General features: G+C 44.8%; 2 protein-coding genes across 17 annotated transcripts in view; one reads left to right on the top strand and one right to left on the bottom strand.

Annotated features, from left to right (window-relative positions):
- Window positions 1–4,809, top strand: part of MLH1 (mutL homolog 1) — a 43,002-nt gene extending 38,193 nt beyond the window's left edge. For both annotated transcript variants that reach the window (XM_045798250.2, XM_045798251.2), the window contains exons 16-19: window positions 2,320–2,484; window positions 3,054–3,146; window positions 3,431–3,544; window positions 4,319–4,809. In XM_045798250.2, coding sequence (XP_045654206.2) covers window positions 2,320–2,484; window positions 3,054–3,146; window positions 3,431–3,544; window positions 4,319–4,486 — 540 coding nt within the window. In that variant the 3' untranslated portion in view covers window positions 4,487–4,809. The remainder of the gene's footprint in view (window positions 1–2,319; window positions 2,485–3,053; window positions 3,147–3,430; window positions 3,545–4,318) is intronic.
- A 1,856-nt stretch (window positions 4,810–6,665) lies between these two features.
- LRRFIP2 (LRR binding FLII interacting protein 2) overlaps window positions 6,666–20,477 on the bottom strand; it is a 104,864-nt gene continuing 91,052 nt past the window's right edge. For 9 of the 15 annotated variants that reach the window (XM_045798259.2, XM_045798263.2, XM_045798260.2 and 6 more), the window contains 7 exons: window positions 17,155–17,256; window positions 16,746–16,878; window positions 15,117–15,166; window positions 10,421–10,541; window positions 8,051–8,130; window positions 7,382–7,486; window positions 6,666–6,945 (listed from right to left, as the gene is read on the bottom strand). In XM_045798259.2, the coding sequence (XP_045654215.1) occupies window positions 6,835–6,945; window positions 7,382–7,486; window positions 8,051–8,130; window positions 10,421–10,541; window positions 15,117–15,166; window positions 16,746–16,878; window positions 17,155–17,256 (702 nt within the window). In that variant the 3' untranslated portion in view covers window positions 6,666–6,834. The remainder of the gene's footprint in view (window positions 6,946–7,381; window positions 7,487–8,050; window positions 8,131–10,420; window positions 10,542–15,116; window positions 15,167–16,745; window positions 16,879–17,154; window positions 17,257–20,477) is intronic. The other 6 variants (XM_045798266.2, XM_045798264.2, XM_045798265.2 and 3 more) reach the window with 1 other exon arrangement.

Genomic DNA, 20,477 nt, shown 5'->3' on the forward strand with positions numbered 1-20,477 from the left:
TATTTTTAAGCATATATTTCAGTCTTCTTCCTAATCAGATGATTTACCTGAGATGTCCTTGAACTGATTCTCCCGTCCCCTTGCATTAGTTTTCAGTGAGGCATGGAGCCCTTAGAGCTGCACGAGGGCAGTGCCTCCACACGGCCTCCCCCTTCCCACCTGTTCAGCAGGCTGTCACATCCTCTCTGCTGCAGTGGCCACCGGGGAGGAGGAGGAGGAGGAAGAGGTTTTCTTGTGATTTTCAGGTGTTTTCTCTGTGGGAGATGGGGAGTGAGTGTTAGATTTGGGGTTTCTCACCTGTCACGATCATGGCTTTGTGGTTTTCACACGGGCACACCTCATTTTGTGCTTCATTGCACGTCACAGACCTTGCATTTCTACAAATTCAAGATCTGTGGCAACCCTACATTGAGCAGATCTGTTGGCACCATCTTTCCAATAGCATTTGCTCACTTCATGTCTCTGTGTCACATTTTGGTAATTCTGGTAATATTTCAAACTTTTTTATTATTGTATTTGTATATAATACAAACTGTGATGAGTGATAATAATTCACTGGAAGCTCAGATGGTTAGCATTTTTTAGCAATAATTTTTTTTTCCAGAAGCACACATTTTCTTTTTTTGTTTTCACTTTTTTTAATTTAAATTCAATTAATTAACATATAATGTATTGTTTGTTTCAGGGATACAGGTCTGTGATTCATCAGTCTTATATAATACCCAGTGCTCATTACAACACATACCCTCCCAATGTCCATCACCTGGTTACGCCATCCCTTCACCCCCTCCCCTCCAGCAACCCTCAGTTTGTTTCTTATGATTAAGAGTCTCTTATCTCCCTCTCTGATTTCATCCTGTTTCATTTTTTCCTCTTTCCCTATGATTCTGGGTTTTTTCCCTTAATTTCCACATATGAGTGAAACCATATGATGATTATCTTTCTCTGATTGACTTATTTCGCTTAGCATAGTACCCTCTAGTTCCATCTCTGTCAATGTAAATGGTAGGTATTCATCCTTTCTGATGGCTGAATAATATTCCATGGTATGTATGAACCACATCTTCTTCATCCATTCATCTGTTGATGGACATCTGGGCTCTTCCCATAGGTTGGCTGTTGTGGACATTGCTGCTATAAACATTGGGGTGCAGGTGCCCCTTCTTTTCACTACATCTGTATCTTTGGGGTAAATGCTCAGTAGTACAATTGCTGGGTCGTAGGGTAGCTCTATTTTCAACTTTTTGAGGAACCTCCATACTTTTTTTCCAGAGTGGCTGCACCAGCTTGCATTCCCACCAACAGTGCAGGAAGGATCCCCTTTCCCTGCATCCTCGCCAACATTTGTCGTTTCCTGACTTAATTTTAGCCATGCTGACTGGTGTGAGGTGGTATCTCACTGTGGTTTTGATTTGTATTTCCCTGGTGCCCAGTGATGTTGAGCACTTTTTCATGTGTCTCTTGGCCATTTGGATGTCTTCTTTGTAGAAATATCTATTCATGTCTTCTGCCCATTTCTTGATTGGATTATTTGTTCTTTGGGTATTGAGTTTGTAAGTTCTTTATAACTAGCCCTTTATCTCATGAGACATTTGCAAATATCTTCTCCCATTCTGTCTGTTGTCTTTTGGTTTTGTTGACCGTTTATTTTGCTATGCAAAGCTTTTTATCTTGATGAAGTCCCAATAGTTCATTTTTGCCTTTGTTTCCCTTACCTTTGGAGACGGGTTTAGCAAGAAGTTGCTGTCTGTGTTCTCCTCTAGGATTTTGATGGCTTCCCGTCTCACATTTAGGTCTTTAGTCCATTTTGAGTCTATTTTTGTGTATGGTGTCAGAGAAATGGTCCAGTTTCATTCTTCGGCATGTGGCTGTCCAGTTTTCCCAACACCATTTCTTGAAGAGACTGTCTTTTTTCCATTGGATATTCTTTCCTGCTTTGTCGAAGATTAGTTGACCATAGAGTTGAGGGTCCACGTCTAGGTTCTCTCTTCTGTTCCATTGATCTTTCCTTCTCTCTTTGTGCCAGTACCATACTGTCTTGATGATTACAGCTGAATTGTTTTTCTAAGGGATGTACATTGTTTTTTTTAGACATAATACTATTTCACACTTCATAGATAGGATATATATGTGTGTAAACATAACTTTTATGTGCACTGGGAAACCAAAAAATTCATCTGACTCACTATATTGTGATATTCCTTGACTGTGGCAGTCTGGAACCAAACCCATAGTACCTCCGAGGTGTGCCTGTGGTGGTTTTGTGGGAAGGAATACAGGCTTCACATGGATGCACTGTTAACACCGCCTCCATTCTAGGAGCCAGCACCGCTGTTTGACCTGGCCATGCTCGCCTTGGATAGTCCTGAGAGTGGCTGGACGGAGGAAGATGGTCCCAAAGAAGGACTTGCTGAGTACATTGTTGAGTTTCTGAAGAAGAAGTCTGAGATGCTTGCAGACTATTTCTCTTTGGAAATCGATGAGGTGTGTGACAGCCATTTTTATGCCTCTGTTGTATTCCTCAGATAAGAATCAAGTTCTGTAGTTGGTCTGAGATCAGGACAAGAAGGCCGCCCACCTCTGAGAGGATCAGCATGTGACATCCATTCACATCTTCACTCCCTATTTGCATGTCTAGGTTACACAACCATTTTGTCATCCGTTCATGCCCATTCCTGTTCCCGGGGTGAAGGATCCCGACAAGGGAGAGCTGAATCCCAGAGTCCCTACAGGCCGCAGCGAATGAGATGATGCCAGGCCACTTGCTTTCTTGTTTCTTCCTCTTATCCCTTAACCTTTGGGGCTTTCCATTTCGATGTGTTCTTTAGTTGGCGAGCATACTGAAAGAAGTTGTTCTGCTTCATGTCAATACAAAAAGCTCTTTTTAAGCGCTTTGCTTTCCTGCCCCCGGTGCCCAGCCCAGTCAAGCACCTGGTCACCCAAGGTGCAGGCATGCGAACAAGACCTGGAAGGAGCACTGGGGAAGTGGAACTTGATTAAATTCTAACAATTTAATTTTTGTCTCCTTGTCGTGGCCTTTTCTCCTCAAGCAGGAGGGGAACCTGATTGGATTACCCCTGCTGATCGACAACTATGTGCCCCCTTTGGAGGGTCTGCCTATCTTCATTCTTCGACTAGCCACAGAGGCAAGTGGTCAAGCCATTCCTAAGTATGTGGGTACCTGCGTGTGGGCTGGAGGGAGAGGGCACGGGACCACACCTTCACGTGGAATGATATAAAGGATAAAACAGCTGAAGGTCCCCCCTTACCCCACCTACCCCAGCAGTATTCAGCAGTTCATTTCCAGATTTAATGCCTAAAATGTTACATGTAAAAAGCTTTAAGTAGTCTGTGATCTCCACTTGGAAATGAAATGTGTTTACTAAAGCAAGTACCTATGTTGAGGTATTGAATTCTCTCTTTGGACCAGGTGAACTGGGATGAGGAGAAGGAATGTTTTGAAAGCCTCAGTAAAGAATGTGCTATATTTTACTCCATTCGGAAGCAGTATATATCTGAGGAGTCAACCCTCTCAGGCCAGCAGGTACTGTGGTGACGCACATTAGCTCCTGGGACAGGGATGGGCCCTCACACAACCTTTAGGAAATGAAACTTGCCGCCTCTGAATTCCTAGGATTTCACTGCACATAAGGTTTAAACATAATGGTCTGCTTTTATTCATGAATTTTCTTCCTTCTGCTGGTTTGGAAGGTCCCTCTAGAATGATCTCGGTACCTGTCAAATGTGGAAACACAAGCCATCACAGTGAGCTGGGAGGCTGAGCTGGACGATCCAGGGCTAGTGAGCCCTCGTCTCCCATCGTTCGCCCTCAAGTGTGCAGCCCTAGTCTTCAGGTTCTGCCCCAGTCTCCCCACGCTCCTTTAGCTTCCGCTCATTTTACATCTGACCACTGCTCTGCCAGGCACACGGGGCAGTACTGACGTCCAATCCCTAGCTCTTCTTACAGATCAGCTGTAAACAAAAAGGGCCTGGGTGCATGCCTTGCCGGCTGAACATTGTAGTCAGGATCAGACATTATGTTAGATCCTGCTACAATCAACTGTTCCTCCCAAATGGAAACAAAGTTTCCATGGGAGAAAGTCTCTGCCTTCTTTTCCCCTTGTCTCCTCTCGCACATTCAGGGCTGTAGGATCCCTGAGAGGCTGACCAGAGAGGATGTTTCACCAGCATGAGGTAAAATAGCCCATTTTAACCAGCAAGACTTCCAGGCCCAGTACAGTCAGCCAGGAAACCACGGATGCTGGGATGTGAGCGGGGCAAACAGGGAGGATTGTGACCTCTAACACGTCTCTTCCAGAGTGAAGTGTCTGGCTCCTCTGCAAAGCCCTGGAAGTGGACTGTGGAACACATCGTCTATAAAGCCTTCCGCTCACATCTTCTGCCTCCCAAACATTTCACAGAAGATGGAAATATCCTACAGCTTGCTAACCTGCCCGATCTGTACAAAGTCTTCGAGCGGTGTTAACCACGCTCACTTGCAGACTGAGTGGTGCGGTTCTTGGACGGTGTCCTGACAAGGGTAGGTCTTATGGATGAAGACTCCCGTTTGCCCTCTAACTAGTAGCACTCTTTCACGCTTGGTGGATCAACCAGAAATAAATTGTCAGATGTGTCCTAACATGATTTCTTATTTAATTTCACTATACTTGAAAGGTTTTCTAGGTCCATTTTCACCTACAGTATACCTGATTGGGTTGAAGAATCCAAAACTGGTTTGAAAGCCGTCTGGGCATCTGGTAAGAATTCTAAGAAGGCCTTGAAGATTTTATAAATCTTGCTCTGGTTTGATTCTTTGTGTATTCTGGTAAATTTCTAATATCAGCTGATACGGATTACGTTGGTTCACGTGCCTTGGAAAGAGGTCTCAAACATGTAAGAGGCTCTGGTGACACTGAGTATGGAGAAAGCTGAACTGATAATCTGTTACTGTACGTAACCAAAGCTAATTAATTTGTAATGAAAAAAAAACTTGAGAGAAGGCAGCAGTCCTGATGGAGTCTGTAACTGGTGTGCACTTTAAGTGAGCCCCCTTTGTTAATGGATCTGAATCCTACCAGCTTAAGATAAAATTCTAGTTATTCTTGTCTGAAGGATGACATAAAAACACAAACTTAAGCTGTACATGCCAATATAATAAGCTGCCTTAACAGAAATGTGCAGTGAGCACGGGGAGGAAGAACGCCTACAGTACTGAGGTAAAATCCAGATTACAAGACTCAGTGAAGAACGTTCCATGGGAAGAACAGGGAACTTTACCTAATGAAGACATGAAGCCATTCCCTTTGGAAGAGAATGGGACAACAGAAGAGACAAATTTGTTGTTCCGCAAAAGGGGTGAGGTCCGGTTCTACCACATAGAACTTCCAAAAAGTCAACAGGGCGGCTCAGCAGTGGGGCTCGGTGAGCCCAGCGGGGCACAGGCTGAGCAGCCCAGCTGTGGGGCTCCAGGCCCTCGCCGCCTCAGCCCTCTCCCGCAGCACCCGCACGGGTGATTACTGCTATGACTAGAGAGAATTTATAGGAAATCCCCTCCATCCAGGACAGTGGTTTCCATATTTTAAAAATAAGCTCATTGCTCTGAAGAAGGGGGTAATTCGTAGAGATTTTCTTCACATTCAAGTTAGCTTTAGTATCTAGTTTAAAGTCTAAACTTTCAGTTTCTCTCACGTGCCTTTAATTCATTAGACTTCCCACAGCATTTGTTCTGAAGATACAGCCGCCATCTCCATAAAACCACCTTGATTCTGAGGGCAAAAGAGAATCACAAATCCTGAAGAGTGGCCATACTCGATGATAAAAGCCCCTTGAACCGGGTGCCTTTAAAGATGAAACTGAACTTCTTAAAAAGCTGTATATTCCAGATCCTTCTTGTGGAGGAGAGAAAAGAAGAGGGGGCAAGATAAGAGGGGTGGGTATGGCTGCCTTGAGGTGTTTTAAAGGCTCCTCCAACAAAAATGAATGTGTCAGTAGCCAGCTGTGGTCAGCAAGAGGGTGCGTTTAATAGAGTCTTCAGGCCGGCCTCCCCCCTGCCTGCCCCCCCCACCGGGCTCATCTGAGGTTTCTTCCAGAATCAGCAGCAGATGAGATACTTTACATGAGATACAGCACAGTTGATGTTGAAGACAAAGGGCCCTACTCTTAAAGTAACTTTAAGAGTGTGAGGCTTTGGACTTTCCCGGCCACATGCAATAAAGCAAGTTTTATATACACTCCCCATATCTTTTTCTAACTTTTTCTTATATAAATTTAAATATTTTACAAAAAAAGGCTTTTTCCTCCAAACATAGAAATTTGAGTGAAACATATATTCCCCACCTGTGAACTTGTTTCTTCACTAAAATATAAATGCTATCTGATATTAAGGGTAAGTGTCTTTTGAGCGCTGGAGATGACTGACATCTGAATTGCACCATGGAGAAGGCACTTGTGTTTTCCGAGGTCTCCAGCCAAGTTATCTCATTGGGCACTCACAGAGTCGCTGTCCTCTGGAACCCGTGCCAAGGCCTCTGAGTGCCCAGTCACTGAGGCAGCTGGGGAAAAATGGTGAGTAAACGTGATTCTAAAATTATGGAAATAAAAAATAAAAACAGCATGGACCAGTTCTTAGTCTAGAATCAAACTACAAACGAAATCCAAAGTGTTCATTCATGAAGATTCAAACCTCTTTCATTCTCTCATAAATTATAAAATACAAAGGTGGCTATTTTAATGACAAAACTCAAACAGTACTAAAGGGGGTCTGTGTCAATGGACAAAAAGTCAGTCCCTCTGGGAGGGGCCCCAGGAGCGGCACCCGAACAGGACAGTGGCCTCCTACTGCTGGGCCAGAAGTGCTGTCCTGTTGGCCTTCATCTTCTCCAGCCGCTTGGCCAGGTGGCTGTTGGTCATCTCCATCTCCTCAATCTTGTCCAGTGCTGTTCGTAACTGCAGACAGGGAGAGCCCAGTCACCTCACATGGTCACACACGAACCCCAGTGCCACTTGAGTCCCGCTCCCCCCCCCCCCCCGCCCCTGCCTGGGAAATGGAAGCACTGCCAGCTCGGCCTTGCGCTGCACCCCGTGGCCTTGTCTCTTCTGCCAGCTGGCGGTGCCGAACAGGGACACTGAGCCTCAATCCCAGAAAGGACAGACAACGGGTGGGGAAACAGACTGGCTCTACAACAAAAGGGAGACCTATCCTTTCTCTAGTCTCTAACTGACCAAAACCTAAAAGTAAATGGCCATCACTGCGCAGGTCAAAAACCAACACTGAAGAGTAAGAGACTCCACTGCTGTTGCCTTAAAACTGGACCCAGGATCCAATTCCTTACGGAGTGAAGGATCTTTTCTTTGTAGGAATGTGAGCAAGAAAAGCAGGTACCTCTCGCTGTAGCTTCCTCTTTTCTGCCTTCAGTTCGTCTTCCACTTTCTCAGCGTTCTCCGCGGCGGTCTTGTACCTCAGCACCTGGCCCTCGAGCCGGCTGATCTGTCAACAAGAGAACGCCGGCCTCTGCTAATGGGCACCAGGAGCCCCGTTCTCGCAGCCACATGGAAACACAGTGTCATTACAAATCCCAAGTCATCCCCTCACGGTGAGTCATACGGCCTCTCAGAACCCGACAGCTATTTATAGAGCGAGAAATGTCCCTGGAGAGGATTACAGCTGGAGAGTCAGTATAGAGCCAATTTCCCATGTTAAGTTTATGGTGAACATACTGTTAAAGTGCCAAAGTTACATGACAGGACAAGACTCACTAAATGGAAAAGCTTTTAGACTCTCCAGAATAGACAATAAGGGATTTTCAAACTACAGTCTTCCTTAAGTCTCTTGAAATACCTGGACAAAACCAGAATTATAGCTATGGTCTTCTACGTTTTACAGCTAACAGAAGGCTGAAGTGTCCTGCCAGGTTCTCTCTGCTGGCTTTCTACTTGACCCCACCGTAGAGGCAGCCCAAAGAAACCTGGGTGCTCCTGGAGTTAGGCACCCGGATGCAGAAGTCTCGAAGGGAGTGTAAGTCACTTGGTAGCACACTGAAGAAGTACTTACATTCTGCTCCAACGTGGTTATATCCTGTTCTGCCTTTGAAAGCTTAAATTTGTAATCACTAATTTGTCTATTGGCATCTCCTAGAAGAGAAGAGAATAGTGAATCACCTTTCAGCGAGCAGGTGTGACCTCCGGCAGTGACAGCCTCTGCAGCCCAGGAGGGGACTGTGCAGTGGAAGGAGACAAAGCGCAAATGCCCATGGGGCGGCCACAGCACAGCCTGGGCTCTAGAACGGCTCTCCTGCCAGAAGCTCTATCCTAATCCCAGCATCCCTTGGACCAGGGAGTTGGAAGAAAATGTACTCTCTACCCCATGGTGGGGGAAGGCTGACCTTGGAGCAAGGAGCCCTGTCAGTGCATCCGTGGCCCCCACCAACCTTACATGCTGACCTTCCCCCGGAGCTTCCAGTTTCCCTCACCTTCCTGCCTCCCCAGCTCTCTTCGGCTGCCACACCTCGAGGGCCCTGCTCTCCCTGCCTCTGACTGAAGTCCTCAGCAACCCCGTCAAGACTCTGCTTAGTTCCCTGTAACTTCACCTTCCCTGTCTCGTTTTATCTGCACTCTTTGCTAACACTGATCGTGCCTTCTAAACCTGTATGTGAGGAGAGGGGCCCTGGCTCTGCCTTCTTCAATCTACTTCTCTATCTCACCAAGGGCTCTGAGCATGTGCTTAATAAACACCTGCTCAAAGAAATGCTTTTCAGTAACCTGTTGTGATAATGGGATGGGCAGACTTCTACGTCATTCGTTGTACTTCTGACCTAAGAAGTCATTTAAAATGAGAAGTTTAAAAATTCCCTCCAGCAAACCAAATTTAATAAAAATCACTCTGAAATTATTACAGGGTAGGAATCATAAGGCCTACAGGAGATAAGCCAAATTGAAGCTATCTAACTTGAGAACTTTCTGCTTTTCCACATCAGTGAGGTTACAACTACTTATATAATCTTCAGCGAGAGGTTCTTCTCACTGGTAGTTACTGTCACCTGAAAAGTAATGGGGCTATAAAACTCTTGCCCCAAAGGCCCCTCTGGCAGTGAGAGACAAGAATTCCTACTGCTGGGCTCTAAAATAGAAGCTTCAGGATCTGGGTTTTTAATTCCTCATCCCAGCCACTTACTATCACAATGTGCTACTTCCTTCTCGTGGCAAACCTCACTTTCCTTCCTGTTTGCAAGAGTGTAAGTCCTTCATCTTTGCCATTTTGTGCTTGCCATGAAATTCCGTTCGACTACACCATGTTTACATCCCCGGGCTTCCTTTGCCAGCCAGGCCCAGTCTATCAGATCCCACTGGGCCCACCTCGTTCTACAGCTCACTCTGGGTACGCCCACCTGCCCCAGAAGCATTCACACGTAAGGCATGCCCCCTCTCCCTCAGTGTGACTCCTTTTGAATTTGCTGCTTTAGGCCAATCTCTTTCAGATCTACCCCCTGCCCCTCTCTAAGACTGTTGGCAGCCATTGTACTGGTCCAGTTGATCATCACAGCCGCCCCGCTAGTCAGCCTGCCTCTCATCATGCCCATCTTCATCTATCCCCCACGCCAAAATATTTCTAGAACAAAATATTCAAAAGGAAGTGTCACGAGGGTCCCAACTGATACCTAATAAAGGACATGACACTAACCTCAAAAGCCAGTATTAATAGTATTAAAAAGCCTTAATCCAAGAAGCCTTTTCTTTTTAGCCTAATGCAAAAATAGATGAAAAGGCCATGAAATAACTGATATTTTAAAATAAGTTATCAGAAAAGCCACAATTCAAATTGAAAAAAAAGTAGGTTTTCCCTTTCCACAAACGATACATTATCTAACTATATACAAATGGCTGCTGACCTCCCCGCATCATGGAGATTATTACTGTGAGTACAGGCATTGTAAAACAACATGGGGTCAAAAATAGGGAGAAAAACTCCATGAGGTAAACTGAATAGGCTATTTTGTCGCCTTGTTTTAAATTCCATCTATAAAGATTAATTTGGTTAATACGAAAACTTCTCGCAAAGTTCTGAAACTATTCAGCATTAGTGTGAGTTAGTTCCAAATGTATCCTTCCACTATCCAAATAGATTCCCAAGAAAAATACCGTTAGGAAGGGTGCTGTATGGGATCTGACAGTTGACCCAGGTGTGGAAGAGGACAGCGCCAGGAGGATACTGTTTGGGTAAGAGCACTAACCCAGTCCTCTCTCAATCCATTCCCTGAAGTGCAGAGGCTACTAGAAGCCTCTACCTGGCTGTACCACGGATCAGGACTACCTTCTGGGCTCGCTGAGGACTAAGCAATCTGTAACACGGCTGCACTAGAGAAATGCACATGACAAGACGGGCAGCCTCCCGGCATAGCGGCGCTAGCCTGGCCCCGGCACCTACTCTGCATCTCGATGAACTGCAGGTCGGAACCGTTGTGCAGCCCCGCCACGTCAGCCGCCGAGCCCTCGCTCCGGGAGCACTTCTGCCGCTCTTCCTCCAGCTGTAGCTTCAGCCTCCGGATCTGAAGTGGAGAGAGAGGTCCGTCACAAGATCCACAGGACAACGTGGGTCCTCAGCCACACAAGTCATCCACCCAGAACTTGAGTGACTACCACGGGGCCACACGGCCAGATGCGCTAGTGACAAACTGGGAACAACATCAGAAGGAGTGAGCTTCACGACCAGGTGTCCCAGTCAGAGCAGACCTATTTTATGATTTGTGTAGGCTGGTGGAACGGCAGATCTTTTCAGAGTTCTTCACTACCTTCATTCCATTTTTAATAAAATTCCATGGGCAAAGTTAGATGTTTGTGTTTTGTCTTAGAATTAGGGTAAATGTTCTAGGTTAAATATTTAGGAAACTTAAATATTAAAACTCGAATTCAATTAAAATTAATAACTAAATTAAAATGTTAAATTAAGTATTAAATATTAACACTTAAATATTAGATTAAATATTTAGAAAAACTTCTGTATGCAGAAATAATTGGAAATGTATTTTTTAATTTGGCTACACAGTTGATCCACCTTATTTTACCCAAAATAAAGGATGTTTACAGTAGCTTATTCGTAATAGCTCCAAACTGGAAATAATCCAAATGTCTATCAACAGGAGGATAAACAAACTGTGGCACATCTACACAGTGGAATTACTACCCAGCAAGAGAGGGGAAAGCACTACCAACACGTGCAACATGGCTGAGTCTCAAAATAAGTACACTGTGTAAAGACGCCAGACAAAAGAGGACGACATACTACGTAATTCCAATTCTATAAAACTCCACAAAACGGCAACTAATCCACAGTGACAGAATGCAGATCAGTTGTTGCCTGGAGACGGGGAAAGAGGGAGGCTCAGGAAGGAAGATTTACCAAGGGACACCGAAACTTTGGAGGGTTATGAATATTTTCACCATTTTGACTGTGGTCATGGTTTCATGAGTATTGTTATGGGTTGAGTTGTGTCCTTACAAAATTCATAGGTTGAAGTTCTAATTCCCAGTACCTCAGGATGTGAACTTACTTGGAAATGGAGTCACTGAAGATGCATTTACTTAAGGTGAGATGAGATCATGCTGGAATAGGGTGGGCCCCTAATAAAGCTGGGTTTTTTTTTTTAATTTGCAAACTGAAGAAACTAAAAATGAATCCAATACAAAGGGACTCAGTGTGGGAAAAGACAGGACCCAGCGGAGACAGGAGCCCCGCATGCATGGAGAACAGGATCAGGTGACAGACATGTACTGATGCTGAGGTCCCCAGTCTGGCCGGCCTCAGTCCCCAGAATGCTGCCAGCAGGACTGCTCCCCACACACAGAGGACTAGGGGATGTCTGCCTACAGAACTGTCTGCTAGTCTAAAGTGAAGACCAGCATACCCACGTCAAAGTTTCCCAACAAAACACCCAGCCACATCAGCCTTACATATGCTCAGAGCGGTCCATCGGCGTTTTAGTCCCCACCCCACCCCCTGAAACTTAGGGCCAAATAAATACACATAAAAGATCATCAGTTAGGAAGTAAACTATGCAGATGGAAGGAAACAGCAGAGAACAGTGACAAACTATCAATATCCTCTGAGGTAAGTGAAAATATCTACATCCTGGAAATGACTGCAGAAACACAAACCCAATGGAAGTATTCAAAGATAAAGTTGAGAAAATCTTTTAAAAGTAGAGCAAGAGATCAAAAGGGATGGATGAACAGGAGAGAAAAAAGTTAAGGTGCTGATCCCAGAGGTCTACTGCCCCTTCCTTCAGAAATCAGAGCCATGTTTCCCTGAATGCCTACAACTCTTATCAGCAGAGATCTGGGGAGCATTACAGCTCAGAACTACAAGGGGGAGCTGCCTCTGGGACCAAGAACGAGCCTCCCCAGGCCTCCTTCGCCCTTCATTATCAAGGGCCAAGGGTGAGTATGACGCTCAGACAAGGGGGCTTCCCTAGCTGGGACCCCATCAACAGTGGTCAAGGGGAAGCCTGGACACCAGGACCAAGTGGGCCACTCTCCCAATGGGGAAAGGGCGAGCTCTGCACAGAGAGGAAACCCATGCTTCCCAGAAACCTCTACCCTTTCAACATCTGCCTTGAGTGAACCAGGACTAGTTTTTCATTATCCCCCATCATCATGTCCATCTCAGGAACAGTCATCCTCCTCACTCTTCCCCTAAGGACTCTGTACAGCCATCTCCCCCATCTGCACCTCCTAACCCTTCCCAATGCCTGAAACTCCGGATTACCATTTCCCCTCATTCTCAGTCTCTTTCCTGAGTGGTCCCTTTACCTAGTGCATTAGCAGAAACCCACTCTCCCCTGAGAAGCCTGTTCCCTCTGCAGCCTTCTGACCCTCTTGCAATTTCTCCCAGAGCCCTCCTACCACTGAGCCTGAAAACAGAACATATAACCTGCTTTCTGTGCCATTGCCCAACTGTTCTCCCTCAGTGCTCCCTAAAATTCCTGCTTCCTGACCTCCTCCCCTCCCATTCCACATACCGACCACTCCTCATCACTGCCATTACCCCACTCCTTCTTCACCATTTAGTTCCCGACCTGTGCTCAAGCATAGCCTGAGCAATTTCAAGATTCACAGATGGAGGATTTCTCCTACAACTGATGGCAGTTTCCAGAACACCTCCTCTCCAAGGACTTTGCCGTCTCTCTCCTCTTGGCTTCCCTGCTCTCCCACAGTCACATACTGGATCTCCCACTCGATTAAGTGCAGTCCCTGCATGAGTCAGTCCCATTATCTTCTCTCTAACCTCTACTCTTGGTCTTTCCAGCTCCCTGGGGAACCCAAATCCCAGTCCTTCAATCCCACTGATATTTCCCATCTTCTTTCCACTGGGCCTTGATATCTTCCTGGATTACCCATTAGCCTCATACCCACTTCATCTCCAGGGTCATTATCACTACTCTCCTGCACATGCCCTCACCTCCTCTGCCCAATTACACTCCCGGGTAAAATCCAACTCCACCAACACACGCCTGCACCTATGGCCACTAAATGTGGCTAGAGAAACGCATACAGTAAGTGTGGTCACGCAAACCTCGAACATACCATATAACTTACATATGCATTCCATCTATTGTTTATTGTCTGGTCTCTTCCCACTAGAAAGGTAAGGTCTACTACTGCAGGGATTGTTTAACTGATCTGTTCACAGAGCCTGTTAAAGAGTGGAATCTCATTCAACATTCGAATGACTGAATAGGAGTTTCAAAAAGAGAGAACAGAATATGGGAAGGGAGAAAACCAGTCAAGTAATTTTCCCAGGATTGGAGGACAGGAATTTCTAGAATTGACAGGGGCCCAAACCATGCAGACAACTCCAGACCACATCACTGTGAAACTTCCAAACAGGAAGGAGAAAGTATGATATAAGCTGCCAGAGAGGGGAAGGAGTCACATACAAAAGATGAAAAATCAGAACGCCCTTGAAATCCTCAATATGCTGACTTCCATAATGGAAGCCAGAAGACAGTGGAGCAATTTCTTTAAAAAAAAAAAAGAAGAAGAAGAAGGAGGAGGAGGAGGGGGAGGGGGAGGAGGGGGGAGGAGGAGGAGGAGGAGGAAAATTACCAAGAATTCTATACCCAAACTGTTAAGTAACAGGGTAAAATGAAGACATTTTCAGGCCTCCAAAGTTAAGAAAAATTTACAGCCTATATACCCTTTGCTCAGGAAGTTGCCGGGGGATGTACCAAAAGAGAATGAATAAAAAAGGAGGAAGGCCTAAGGCATTGCAAAAAGGGAATCCAACATGAACCCCAGGCAGAGGAAACCCTAGGTGGCGACGAAGGGCAGCCCAGCTGGGCACGGAGGGAACAGGCATGAAGTTCCCAGCGGGCCAGGTCAGATGCTCCGAGAACCAACAAGTGGAACTGGAAGAATACTTGGTGCATCTGAAAACACTAAGAACAGATTAACCCATGCTGCAGACGCAGCAGCTACCCTGGTAATAAATACACAGGAAACCAAGCAGAGGAAAAGAAAAGCCACAGTGTTCACTCCGGGGGAGCGGAGCTGTGAAGAAGAGGGAAGGCAGCCCTGGAGTGCTGCGGGGCTCCACGGCGAGCGGCGCCTACGAGTCCTGATGACACGCGTGGACAGAATGTGCACTGGGCCTTCACTAGGACAGGGGCTGATGGGACAGGTGTGTGTGCTGGGACAGAAGCCTAGATGGTCATCTTCCACAGAGGGATGTCAACAGTGCCCAAAACAGAACCACCAAGAAGCAACATGAGCGTGTGGGATAGAAACATACAAGAACAGCACACATGGGAAGAATTTGCTAAACCAATCGGAATGGTCAGGGGTAAAGGTGAGGTGGCAGAGCAGGGAACTCCTGTCTTCACAACAAGCTTCGTAGAACTATTTTAACTCCTTAAACTCCACATCTGATGCATTTTTTTAAAAGAACAGGAAACAACAAAGAGACAAAACATGAATTTATCTTCTTATCCTTCAAATCTTGAGTACTGATGTTTGAAATAAGCCAATTTCTTTCGTGTGTACATTTTAATTCACTAACGTTTTGGCATGTGATTTATTTAGTCCATTAAATTAACATTACCTTCCAGTGAGAAGAAAGCCTTTACCTGTGATAGTAGCTCTTCCTTTTCTCCAGCAAGTTTCCGTAGCCTGACATCTAAAACAAATGGAAAAGGTTGTAAACTGAATTGGTTATGATATAGTACCGAAACAATTAAAAATTATTCTTGAAATTCAAAAACAACAAACATTATCTGATAACTTACAGCTCTCAATATCAAAAGAAATGGAAGGCTTAAGTTAACGGTGCTTAGGAAAAGTACTAAATCATTCAACACATATTTCCACACAACGAATTTCAGCTATCAAGGCACTAAATACAACATTTGCTCCCAAGGGCAGTGATTTTCCACTGAAAGACAAACCAAAGTACAAAGATCACTTCCTTATTTCAAAAATGTGCAAACTTTCACCAGTAGACAGACAACTCAAATGCTGGGTGCTCCCACAGGTTTAAGCCTCCCAGGAGCAAACAATATCTGGGAGAGAAGACAGATGGGGTACGAGGGGGCCTGGATGGGGAGGCTGAAACAGGGAAAATGGGAACACAATGCTGAAGAAGCAAAGGCCCACACAGGCTACTGGGGGGAAATGGGGACAAACGCCAAGCTGCAGGCAGTCAAGGGCTAATCTGAGGCGTGCCAGCAGGATTGCTAGGGCTCCCTCCTGGCCTAGGGGGAGGGCTGCTGCTTCCCAAGCATGCCATTAAAACAAGCCCCTCGGGCTGAGGGGGACCATAGGTGAGTAAAAGCAGCAGCCGACACCCAGCTAGCGCCTCCCAGAACCAACTAGGGTCATGGCCAAATGTAAGCGCTGGCTTCCCCAGTACCTTCCAAACAAGCAGAGGGAAGCCTTGGGCTGCCCCCCCCCCCCGCCCCAGCCACACACTCAGTGCCTTCTCTAGAGCGGCTCCCTGTGCCTAGCCCACGTCCTCTGCTATATCGAAGTGCTCTGTTTCTGCAATTCTGTGCATTAGAGAATCTGTTTACTAAGTGAAAAAGTCCCACTCCTCTAGGAAACCTACACATATATGAAAATTTTAAAAAAGTGAACTGGTGTTAAGAGTATCTGTGCCATTTTCCTTCCTCTAGAGCAGAATTCTTAGTGGAGCCAATGGATGGGCATCTGCGTGGTTTCCTGGGAGAGGTGTTATTAAAGTCTCAAAGGCTTAAATTTAAGAGGCTTAGATGTTAAGAGGCTCAGAAGCCCTGCTCTACAAAGAACACTCCTCTAAGATCTGACTTCTTGTTACCTGTTTCTTGCCTTAAGAAATGCACTGGCAAAGAGCTACAAAACCCTGGGATAAGTAGCAGAGCATAAAACCAGATTCTCTGGGAAGAAGATACTTAAAACATACTTGGGTAGTCCCCTACCAGCCCACAGGTTCCTTGGGATACACATACTGGATTATCTCTTCCAGGAAGGTTTGTATTTAAGTAAAAAGCAATGTGTATACACCAACAGTGCTTCCATCCCGGGGCCTTACAATGACCCAGATGCTGGTTTCCCAAGTTCAAGGATGCCTAAAGACACTGTGCCCAGATTTTTTCCTGTTAAGAATTTAGATAAACCTCAGATAGCTCTTTTGTTTTTGTTTTCCAAAATGGGATATGAGTAAGCCGGAAGTCTAATACGACGGGAAATCCAAGCCAGCAGAGCAGCAGCCAGTGTCTTACCTAGTGGACCTTCTCCGGCAGACTCCAAGACCTGGGCAGCCTCCTGAGACACCACGGTGATGGCTCCAACCACTGGTTCATGACTGACATCACCATTGGGAGTGCCATCAGGGATTATAACTAAGCCATGTTTCTGTGGAGAAGGAAAAAACGCACCGTCACAAAACATGGCCCACATGGAAGCAGTACGCTCTGTGAGGTGACTCTAAGACAATATGTTTGCCACAGGTAACACCGGGTCAGAACTAGTTACACGGAATATAGGTCCGTAGAAGAAATGACGGAAACCTACCAAATCTGCACTGAAGAATGAACACTGGTTTGTCTTCGGGCTGGGAAAGATAACAGGATGAAAGGAAGGAAGAATAAAGCAGTGAGGGACTCGAACTCCAGGCTAAAGCTAACGTACCTCTCCTGTCTTCACTGTCTCCTTCAGGTCAGCCAGCTCCTCTCTGAGCATATCTCGCTCATTCCTAAGGCAGGCAATGTATTCTTTCTGTTTCTCTAGGGCCTGGTTTTAGACAGGATAGCAAGGGAAAGAATGGCACAGAAAAAGAGCAAGTGAAAGAGGTAGCAGAGAGCACCTAATTCAAATAAACAGAGATAAGGCCATAAAAGACAAGGGAGTGGTAAAGCTTGGAAACCGGCAGTTAGGTATGAGAGGAAATACAAAGCCATATGGACACACATCTCCATAGGAGAGTTTAAACAGAAACTGGTTAATCGTGCATCAATTCGCCAAAACATGCTTATCACATCAGGCAGGAGAACTGATCTTTCTTTTCCAGTCGATGAAAAAAAAAACAGGAAAAGGAAGATGAAGACAGCAGTCGTATTAAAATAAAGCTTTCCTTACTGACCTTACTACATTTTCATATGGTGACCAAAACAAGAAAACGAATACATTTCAACTAAAATTGTTCATTCAAGAATACAGTGAAATTTTTTAATTAAGAAAATTAAAAAAATTTTTTAGTTAAAAATATTTTAATGGCCCTGGAGGAAAAAGTAACCAGTATGCACAAGGTATTTTAATTAAATATTGACTGTAGTGATTGTTTCCCAAGCAGTGTGGCAAAACAGTCCTCAAATACCACTTAATTCAAAATAGCTAATCTCCAAAGGGATTCCCAAGGACCTGTTTTTTGTTAATTTAGTTAAATACAATTAAGAATCTGGTTTCTGATACACCTTTCTAAATGGGAAAAACAAAAATAAATCACTGACAAAATAGAGACAGCCCACTGATGGAGTGCAGCAGAATATGGATTTCGGGGTCAGGCTTTTGAGTCCTGTGCCTCACATTTCTGATCTGAAAAACGGAAGGGACAACAGTAGTACCGCCCCACGTACACGGCAGAAGCACTGCTGTCATGCGAGAGTCCCGGGAAGGCTCAGGAAGAGCCCACCACTTTTCTTCCCACTTGGATCGCCCCCGCCACTGCCTGAATCACAACTGTCAGAGCTGAGGCCAAGCACGCGCTTGGGTCATCAGTGACAAATCCAATTTGTTCTATGTAATGAAATAACCCAGAATTTGAAACATACCCCAGGCAAGCAAGCAGTCTATGCAGACACCTGACAGCTGGACTATTCTGAAAAAGCCTTTCTTGACACAAGTGTTCCTATATTTAACATTGTCTGCCAACAGCCCCACTAGGCCAAGAAGTTAAACTACAACAGGTAACTTTCCTCTCGGTTTATGGGGTTAGAAATGAGCCAACTGCTTCATTACTGACTGCTGAGTCGTGGACAATGTTCTAAATCATTATCATCTTACTGCGCACCCAAACTGGCGATAAGTAAGGGGCGCTAGCAACCACCAACTGTGCGGCTCCAAATACACAGCAGGCACTGCTGCAAAGACATAGAACTTTGCTCTGACAGATTAATATATGTAATTTCTCCCTTATAGATCCTGCACTGGTCTTATCCCCATTTCACAGATCAGAAAATTGAAGCTCAGATTTTATATATATATATATATATATATATATATATATATATATATATATATATATATATATATTATATAAATAAAATAAATTTTTTTGCCCAAAGTCGAAATAAGTGCCAAAGCCAGAATGTGAATCCAGTTCTTTTTGGTTTCAAAGCCTTTGCATACTTTTTCTATATCACAGCCCCAAGAAGACCACAATTATGTTTCCTTACTGTCATCCCAGATGCTGCCGGAAAAGTAGTCTATAAGGGCAAGCCCTACCCCATACTTACCCAAACTGTAACACCAATACCTGATTTCCCTTCAGCAATTTACATTCACACCATATGGCCTGTCTTGAGTCTGCCTTTATATTAACAATTTGAGTTTCTAGCATCATGAGGCATTTAGCCTAACACTTCAAGCTACTATTACCACTCTATTACATGAATAACAAATGTTAGCATCAGGACAAAAAAAGCACAAGCAATACTTTCCCATCTGTTGACAGACACTGTGACCTCTGTGGGGTTAGACATTTGTGGGTTATCGGTACCTGCGTGCACAGTTACGCCATGCATCACCACGTATAACCCGGTCAGCGATCACTGCCACAACGTGCTCTGCATCAACACCACTACTAAGTATACACGATCTCTTAGGAACAGACCAATTTGAAACTAGAAATTCTAGCAAATGCTAGTACATGCCATTTGCTCCTCTTCCTACATCCTATAGCAATGCATTTTATCTTTACTTTTGGACTTTTCAACTTCCCATAATTACGGACGGCAAAATAAAATACACCCTATAAGTTCTCCCATTTCACCACAAAGTTTGGAGGCTACTGAAATACCTTATAATTGGAGCACATGTATTCACGCCGGATCTGAAGTGCTCTGTAGTACCTGACCATAAGACCACTAGCCTGTGTTTGCATTCAAGAATAGCTCTTACAGTAGATTTTTCCCCCCACTCAGGATAAAACTGCATGCTTGTGGAGATCTAAATAATTCTTTACCCCTGACCTAACCTCAAGTTCTAGTGTCAAGAAGCCTGAAAGCTATGTATAACAGGCTGAACTCTGAGGGCAACAGGTTATTTCTCCATATAATTGCACGGGGCCAGAAAGATCTCTAATCAGAACGGGATGGAGTCTCACATGGGGCTATCCAGATACACAAGTCCTGTATGTGTTTATTCCACACATAGTCACCTGGCCCTTGGACCTGCTTTAGGGCTACAAGCATGACCACAAGGATCGATGAAGGAGAACTAAAGAAAAACAAACTCTAACATAAAAATAATGGTCACGTTTCTTTATTAAGTTAGTAACTTTAAATCTTGAAAATGAAGCTAGAGACAAGTGATACCAGAGATAGTCACTGACTATATTGAAAATGTGTCTTGTGTAAGTCGTGGGAGGACCACATTAGGATGACTATCAGAAAAACTGAAAACAAGTGTTGGTAATGGAACCCTTGTGCAGTGCTGATGAGAATGGAAAATGGTACCGTTGCTGTGGAAGACAGTCTGGCTATTCCTCAAAAAATTAAACATACCATTATCATATTATGCAGCAATTCCACTCCTGGATATCAACCCAAAGAAATGAAAGCAGGGCCACAAAGAGGTATTTGAAAACTCATGTGCACAGCATTATCCACCATAGCCAAAAGGTGGAAGCAAACCAAGTGTCTGTCCACCAACCAATGAATGGATAAACAAAACGTGGTATATACATACAATGAAACATCATTCGGCCTTCAAAAAGGAAGGACGTTCTGACACAT

Source organism: Ursus americanus, chromosome 20 (genome assembly GCF_024610735.1).
Source record: "Ursus americanus isolate L20-20 chromosome 20, mUrsAme1.1.p, whole genome shotgun sequence".
NCBI lineage: Eukaryota > Metazoa > Chordata > Mammalia > Carnivora > Ursidae > Ursus > Ursus americanus.